The sequence below is a fragment of the Carlito syrichta genome, unplaced genomic scaffold (genome assembly GCF_000164805.1).
Source record: "Carlito syrichta isolate Samal-C Ts95f unplaced genomic scaffold, Tarsius_syrichta-2.0.1 Scaffold302298, whole genome shotgun sequence".
Classification (NCBI taxonomy): Eukaryota; Metazoa; Chordata; class Mammalia; order Primates; family Tarsiidae; genus Carlito; species Carlito syrichta.
In genome coordinates this window covers 53449-62029 of record NW_007246394.1, presented here as the reverse complement: position 1 = coordinate 62029, position 8581 = coordinate 53449, and the positions used below count along the sequence as shown (strand labels likewise).

The window sequence follows — 8581 nt, the reverse complement described above, 5'->3', positions numbered from 1 at the left end:
CATACATGTGCAGGTATCTTTTTTATAGAGTGATTTGAGTTCTTCCAGGTATATTCCCAGTAGGGGGATTGCAGGGTCATCTGGAAGGTCAACTTTTAGGAATCACCACACTGTTTTCCACAGAGACTGTAACAGTTTACAAAGTTCTGAGATTCTTTATACTGCTTGGTTAATTCTGCTTTCCATGCATGTCATCTTGTTATTTATTTCCCGGATGAAATTTTTTATGGCCAAAATCTCTGTTACAAGTTCTTTCAGTGTTGTATCTTCTTGTCTTTTTTGAGTCTTAATCACTCTTTCCATCCTTTCCCTAACCCTGTTATATACTGGGGCCGGTCATTGGCGACTTCCATTGTTTGGGCTCTGAGGTCTGATTTTTTTCAGGCATTTTTTTCTTTGTTACACTAGGAATTACCTGAGTTCTTCTGTTGATTATTCCTCATTTGAGACAGATCTCTTTCTTTTCTTTTTAGTTCTGTTATTTAGTGGCAGTGGGAGAGGCTTTAACTTCTGATGTTTGCTCAGCCCTCTATTTTTCCCTGATCAGGGTTCTGAATTTGTTCTATTTTGAAACGGGGCTATGAGTGGGAAGGTTTGTTGTCTCTTGTAGTCTTGAGAGTTGAATAAGGTGGACAATGGGCAGTGCGATCTCTTTGGGGGTCTTCCTCATCCTCTTCTGGTCACATCCTTTGTCCTATGGCTGAATCAGAATAGGAGATGGGGTTCCTGAGACTCAGCACTCATCCTGTCCCTCTGGAGTTTATGCTTTTTGGATAGTTCCTCTGGGTCACAATCAACTCCTGAGTAGTTAATGCACCGGTCACAGAGATTGGGCATTTTGGTCCATGGTGAGCAAGCCAGAGTTCTTTCCTATCCAGTTTTCAAGATGGTGGAAGGGTGCCTCTTTTGTCTTCTCCAGTGGGGCTCTGTCTCTAGTTCCCTTGCTGTGTTCCCTTTGAAGCCCTTGCTGCCATTACCTGGCCAGGTGCTGCAGTGGTGAAACAGAGCCTGGAGCTGGTAGTCTCTCTTGGCAGTTTCTTCCAGAGAAGGGCTTTGCTGAAATTATGCTCAGCTTCTGCGCCTGGAAAGTGCTAGGGTCTAAGCAGAGCTGCTTCACCAGGAGAGCCCTGGTCACTTGCTCCCAAGTCACCACTCAGTCAGTCATTCACACACCCATTTACTCACAGTCACATATGCAAAATTTTCCATACACTTACTCACTTACACTGGGAATCGCGTAGTCTGACTGGCTCCACTGCCATCTTCCCCAGTTTTTCCAACGACGTAAGTTTTTAAGAAGTCCTATTTACACATAATTTTTTTTTTTTTTTTGAGTTAGAGTCTCACTCTGTCACCACACTGGAGTGCAGTGGCAGCTCCCGGCCACTGCAGTCTCGACCTGCTAGGCTCCGGCAATCCTTCCACCTCAGCCTTCCAAGTAGCTGGAACTATAGGCACGTGCTACCACACCCGGCTAATTTTTGATTTATTATAGAGATGAGGTCTCGCCAAGTTGGCCAGGCGGGTCTCGAACCTGCGGGCTCAGGCAATCCACTGACCTCAGCTTCCCCAAGTGCTGGGATTACAGGCTGAGCCACTGAGCCCGGCTTACATATATTTATTTTTAAAGTTTATATCCCTTTTGTTTGTACACAATCTTATGTAGACATCCAAGGAAATAAGCCTAAGAATTACTATCTTACTGTAATTCAGTGAACAGTACAAAACCTTCTGCCTTTTAACACAAATATAATTCCACAGCATAAAAAGAAGAGACGCTGGTACCTTAAGTAGTGAGTACTGACAGGTGGCTATGACCAGGCAGAACTGGAAGACCCAGATGTCTCTGAAGAAGCCTTGGATGAGAAGAACAGATCCCAAGAAAGCCACAAGAATGGCCAGGATGACAGCTAACACGTTTTCCAGGACCTCACGATTTCTAGAGAGAGAAAAAGTATAAGTAAGTGTATCAGAAATATAAAAAATTAATCAAACTGAAAACCACGAAGACATCGACGTAAAGCTCATAAAACATTGGGATGTCTTTCTGGTACTGGGTTTGAATAAGGTTTTGGATCATACTGGGGGGTAAAAAACCTGGCTTCATGTAGATATTTAACATGAATTTTTATATACAAATAGCAAATGCTACAGTGAATTGTAAAATTTTAATTATGATACATAATATAGTTTTAATTTCTATTTAAAAAAATTGTACTCTCCTTTACATCTGATTTACTGCAGATGCTGAATATCTGCACAAATTGGCTGCAAAATAGCTAACCAACTTGGAACTAAAATAGATATACAAAGAACCAAGTTAAAAGACAAAATCTCAAAATAATTTCTAGCAAACTAAATTTAAAACATTTGTTGTTTAATATGACAAAGTTTGTAACCAAATATTGATACCAAGCGGGTTCATTTTCCCCATCTCTCAGTCATCTAAAATAATTCCAAAACCCACTTACTATAATTATTTAAATACAGGCTCTTATCTATCTTGAGAATGAAGGCAGTGACAAAGACCATCATCTCTGCCTCTATCAAAGTTGCTAAGACAATTCTATACTTTGTTAAACTGACATTGAAAAAGAAAAAATATGATGCCCAAGATATTACATATAGCAGTGAAGATGACTTTATGTCACACACATACATGCACAGACTCTATCTCATTACTTCTTGGGGAAATTTTACCAACATGTTAAATAAATGCTTCCTAAAAGTCATGATTTTAAAGAAAATTAAAACATAAAAAAAATGTTCGTCACATTTGCTATATAAAAAAAGCAGGACATGAAACCACAGGTACAAGAGGATTTAAGTTCTGCTATTAAGAAAAATACACATATGGATTTAAAAAGACAAAATACCAAAAGTGATATTACAAATAATAGTTTTCTCTCCATGGAGGAATTATGGTTTGCTTCTTTCTGTTTTTAAAACTTTCTGCATAGTTAAACTTTCTACAGTAAGAAATTACTTTTATAATCATAAGAAATTAATGTATTAACCCAATGCCATATTTATAATCATCAGTTGAGCCTAAAGAATAAAATTCATAAATATCTCTGTCCTATGTCATTTAACAGTTTTGCCAAATTGTGTAAGTTCAATTGCATTTCCAAATCAATAAATTACTGGCATTTCTATTTGACTTTAGATGGTAGTTATGTAATTCAGATTTGCCAAATCCAACAGCATCTTTTCAACACCTGTTCTGCCTGCATAGGACCTCCCTTATTACTGAATGTGCACTCACTATCCTTTGGTTTTTAACAAATTTTTCCATTTTAGGAATCCAACTTATCAATTTGTTTATTGTTCTTGTTTCTGTAATCATAGCTAAGGAATTCTGCCTAATTCAAGTTCATAAAAATTTTCACCTATGTTTTTTCTCTGGAAGTTGCATTGTTGTACTAAGTTCAGTATTCAAGTCTAGATACATTTTTGTAATATGGTGCAAAGTAAGGATACAAGTTTATTTTTATTTATTATTTTTGAGATGGTAGTCTCACTATGTTGCCCAGGCTAGTCATGAACTCCTGAGCTCAAGTGATCTTCCCACTTGAGATTAATGGGTAGCTGGAGCTACAGGTACACCCAATTGTTCCACCATCATTTGTTGAAAAGGCTATCCTTTTTCCACATCACTGAACTAAATAATATTTGACGACATCGAGGCCTGGAGTTTTCTTTGTGACAAAGTTTCTAACAATTTCTATTTACTTAACAGATGAAAGAAAATTAAGGTTATGCATTCTCTCAGAATGAAATTTGATAAACTGTCCTTCAAGAAATCTGTCCATTTCATTTGTCCACTACTGAATTTATTTGCATGTAGCTGTTCATAATATTATCTTATTATCCTTTAATGCCTGTAGCCTCTATGGTGACATCATATTTCACATTCTTGATGTTGGTAATTTGTGTCTTTCCTCTTTTTCTTTTTCTGATCAGGCTGGCTAAGGTGAATTAATCTAACTGATGTTCTCAAAGAACAAGCTTTTATGTTTCCTGGACTTTCTCTATTGTTTTTATGCTTTCTCACTGAATTGTTTTATTCTCTACTATTTCCTTTCTTCTGCTTACTTGGGCTTAATGTGCTCTTGTTCTTCTAGTTTCCTGAGGTGGGAGGTAAAGTCACTGATTTGAGACCTTTCTTTTATAATCCAGATGTTTGGTGCTGTAAGTTTTCCTAAGTACTGGCAGTGGCATCCCCAAAATTCCGATATGCTGGGCTTTCATTTTCATTCCATTCAAAATACTTACAAATTGCTCTTTTGATTTATTCTCTAATTAATGAGCTGCTTAGAAGTGTTTATTTAGTTTCCAAATCTTTGAGGGCTTTCCAAGATTATTTTGTTATTAGTTTATCATTTAATTGGACTATATATGACCCGAATCCTTTTTGTATTATGGTTCAAAATATGGCCTTAATTTAAGTAAATGTTCCGTGAGCACTTAGAAAAATGTGTATTCTCTTATTATGGGTGAAGTGTTCCAAAACTGTCAATCAATTCAGGCTGGCTGATAAAATTGTTCAAGTCTACTACATACTCTCTGATTTTTGAAATAATTGTTCAATCAATCACTTAAAGAGGTGTGTTAAAGTCAACTATAATTGTGGGTTTGCCTATTTCTCCTCTTTCTATCAGCTTTTGCTTTGTATATTGTGAAGCTCTGTTTTAGATGCAGAAACATCTAGGACCATTAAAATCCTGTGGATTAACTGACGTTTTATTATTATGAAATGATCTACTTTATCCTTGGTAATATTCTTTGTTCTGAAATCTACTTTGTCTGACTTTAGTATAGTCATTCCAGCATCTCTTTTGCTAATATTAGCATGATGTATCATTTTCCACCTTTTTACTTTTACCCTACTTGTTTTTATATTTAAAGTACACTCCTGCAAGTAGCACAGAGTTAAGTCTTGCTTTTTTAAATTCAACCTGACAATTTCCGACTTTTTCTGACTCTGTCATCTTGTCATTTATTTTCTATTTGTCCCATTTGTTCTTTGATATTTTTCCTCTTTTTCATCCTTCCTACAGATTAATATACTCATTTTTATAATTCATTTTATCTCCCTTATAGATATATTAGCTACAACTCTTTTGTTATTTCAATAGTTGCTTTATGTTTGTAACATACATCTTATGATTCTCTACCTTCAAGTGATGACATACCACTTCACATATAAGAAACTTACAATAGTATACTTTCATTTCTTACTTCCCAGTCTTTGTTATTATTGTCATGAATTTTACATATGTTATAAATCACACAATATATTAATTTTGTTTAAACAGCCAATTTTCTCTTAAAGAGATTTAATTCATAGAAAAACAACTGTTATATTTATCCATGTACTTACCATTCTACTGATCTTTGTTCCCTTAGGTAGGTCCATATTTCCATCTGATATCACTTTTCTTCTGCCTGAAAGACATCCTTCAACATTTTTTGTAGTGTGGGTCTGCCCACTACAGAATTCTTCCCATTTTTCCTGATCTGAAAATGTCTTTATTTCACCTTGACTTTCAAAAGATGTTTTTGCTATCTATAGAACTGTAGGCTGACATGGCCTTTCCTTTTAATGCTTTCAAGCTGCTGCTCCACCATCTTCTCACTTGCATTATTTCCAACAAAAAAACTGATGTCTTCCTTACATTGGCTCCTCTGTACAAAGCATGCCTTTTTTCTCTTGCAATTTTAAAGATTTTATTATTGGCTTTAAATAATTACATGCTTTGGTATTGTTTTCTTTTTTTTTTTTGGAGTTGGAGTCTCATTCTGTTGCCCAGACTGGAGTGCAGTGGCCGCTCCCAGCCACCGCAGCCTCGACCTGCTGGGCTCCAGCGATCCTTCCACCTTAGCCTTCCAAGTAGCTGGAACTACAGGCGTGCGCTACCATGCCCGGTTAATTTTTGATTTATTGTAGAGATGAGGTCTCGCCAAGTTGCCCAGGTGGGTCTTAAATCCGTGGGCTCAGGCAATCCGCTTACCTCAGCCTCCCGAAGGTGCGGGATTACAGGCTGAGCCACCGAGCCCAGCTGGTATTGTTTTCATCATGGTTTTTGTGCTTGGGGATCGCTGGGCTTCTTGAATGTGAGTTTCTAGTTTTCATAAATTTAGAAAGTTGCCCATTATTTCTTCAATATTTTTTCTGTCTCCTTGTTTCCTCTTGCATATGTCTCGCAGCTTACTCTCATTTTGTCTTCATGTTCTTTTCATTGGGGATGGTAATGGACAGAAGATTATTTTTTCTTTCTGTTTCATTCTAAAGAGTTTCCATTCTTACGCCTTCAAGTTCACTAATTTTTTTTCCACAGTGTATAATCTCCATTAATCCCATTCAGTATAGTTTTCATCTCAGCCACTGTACTTTTTAACTCTGTTAAGTTTGATTTGGGACTTTAAAAAACTATCTTCCATATATATTTCTACTTAGCTTTTTAGACATATGGAATACAGTTATAACCGTTATATACAGTTTTAATGACCTTGTCTGCTAATTCTAATATCTATGCCAGTTACAGGTTGGTCTCAATTGATTTATTATTTTCCTTGTCATATATGTCATGTTTTCTCACTACTTTGCATACTGGTCACCTTTGACTAGATGTAAACATTATGAATCTTAACTTGTTGGGTCCCTGGGTATTTCTGGATTTCCATAAATCTTGGTGAGCTTTGTGGTGCTATTTGGAAACAGTTTAATCTCTTTGGGTCTTGCTTTTATGATTCATTAGGTGGGTCAGAGTTAGTGCTCATGGTAGGGCTAGTTATTCTCCACTTTTGAGGAAGATTTTGAGGAAGATCTTCCTGAGTACTCAACACATAGGACCATAAAACATGATTAAAAACATCTCTAACCTTGCTGGAGGGGTATGCACTGTCCCCAGCCCTTTAAGACTGTCAGGAATATGCCTCTCTTCCTATTGCCTCTGTTCTTTCACATGGTTCTTCTCTGTTCTCAGTTTCCTCACACACATGGATTCATTCATATTCTCTTAGTCAAGGAGCTCAGTGCAGACCTCTGAGCCGTTCTCTCTTCTCTGATGGTTTGTCCTTTAGTCATTGTGGTCTCCATCTTCTCCACGCCGAAAGTCTGCTGGACTCTACTTCAGTCCTCCCTCCCCATCCTATGGACTCACCCAGGGCATGAAGTTCGAGTAATTGTAGGGCTTACAACTGCTAGTTTGCCATCTTTCAGGGGTCACTGTCCTTTGTGGTCTCATCTCCAGTGTCTTGCAATCACTGTTTTGGGTATTTTGTCTTTTTCCAGTTGTTTCACATGGGACGGTCAATCCAGTTCCACAATTCCATGTTGACTGGAAGCAGCTGTTGGTCACCAAGTTTGTAATACAGTAAACTAATGTGTTTACCATTAAGACAGTAGTGCTAAGCAACAGGGAAACAGGTTTCCTCTTATAACTTTTATACAGTACTTAGGAGCATATTATCTATAACCTTAAGATCATCAACACCACATGTTCTCTGGCTTCTAGGTACCAGTTGTATAAGTTTCATTGAAAATAAAAAATATTTCTTCATTTAAACAGATTAAAATTGCAACAAAAAAGTTTTCAATGGGTTTAAGACAGTCAGTGTTTGGAGACCCTATTACCTTAAGTTTTATCTCAAGAGGACAAAATTGAAAATATTTTCCAACATGATAACCAGGTAAAAACTTCAATGGGTAGTTAGGGACACTTCAACTTAAAAACGCAATCTGTACATATTGTTAATAGCATGCTATATTCTCACCTATCAAACAGAGCCAAAAGTGTGAGTCTGTCAAAGTTAATACCAATCCAGAGTTGGGGCAGGATCCAAAAACGGTAATAGTGCTTAATTTTTTGCGTAGCTTCCTCTGTTGGACCATAAGGAGCTGCCAAGTCAGGGCTTAGGTCAATGTCCTGCTGCTCCAACAGGTCTGTGTCAATGGTCAATAGTCTATTCAGTCGAATCTGTGGGAGAGAGAGCTAAAAGAAAGTCAGCACTGAAAGACTTAAAAGATCTTCAATCAAATCAGTATTCAAGAGCTACTCAATCAGTGTGTCAGTTATCTAAGCTCCTTAATTCTCTATTCTAGTTCACTCCTTTGTGAGTATGTTATGATCATTAGGAACTCTAGATGGTGACAATAGGAAGTGAAGTAAAACAAAGTAAATTAAGCAACAGACCTTTTGGAAAGGTTTTATTAGGAAAGTGTTTGAAATCTTAAGATTTTATAACAGAAAGCTAGTGAGTCCATGAAAACCACTTACAGTGAATTATTAGTGGCATCTCCTCTCCCTATCACATTTATGTGCTTTTCTTATTAAGCTATGGACTCATTATGTGTGTCAAACCTGAGCTCTGCCGCCCTGAATCCAGTATCTCCAATTCTCATTTCTTCCCACAGTCTCTTATCACTATTGCATTGTTTTCAAGTCCTCTCCTCTTTTTTTTGTTTTTGGCCAGGCTGCTCACCTGAGACTATACAAGAAATTACTACACTCCACTTATTTTACTTTTTTTTTTTTTTTTTTTGGAGTTGGAGTCTCACTCTGTTGCCCCCTCTGGA

At 37.1% G+C, this 8581-nt stretch overlaps 1 protein-coding gene across 1 annotated transcript in view; it reads right to left on the bottom strand.

Moving 5' to 3' along the window:
- The window catches only part of PCNX1 (pecanex homolog 1), a 141743-nt gene that overhangs the window by 81849 nt on the left and 51313 nt on the right, over positions 1–8581 (bottom strand). The window contains exons 10-11 of the mRNA XM_021711439.1: positions 7780–7997; positions 1786–1939 (exon numbers count right to left, since the gene is read on the bottom strand). Of these exons, the coding sequence (XP_021567114.1) occupies positions 1786–1939; positions 7780–7997 (372 nt within the window). The remainder of the gene's footprint in view (positions 1–1785; positions 1940–7779; positions 7998–8581) is intronic.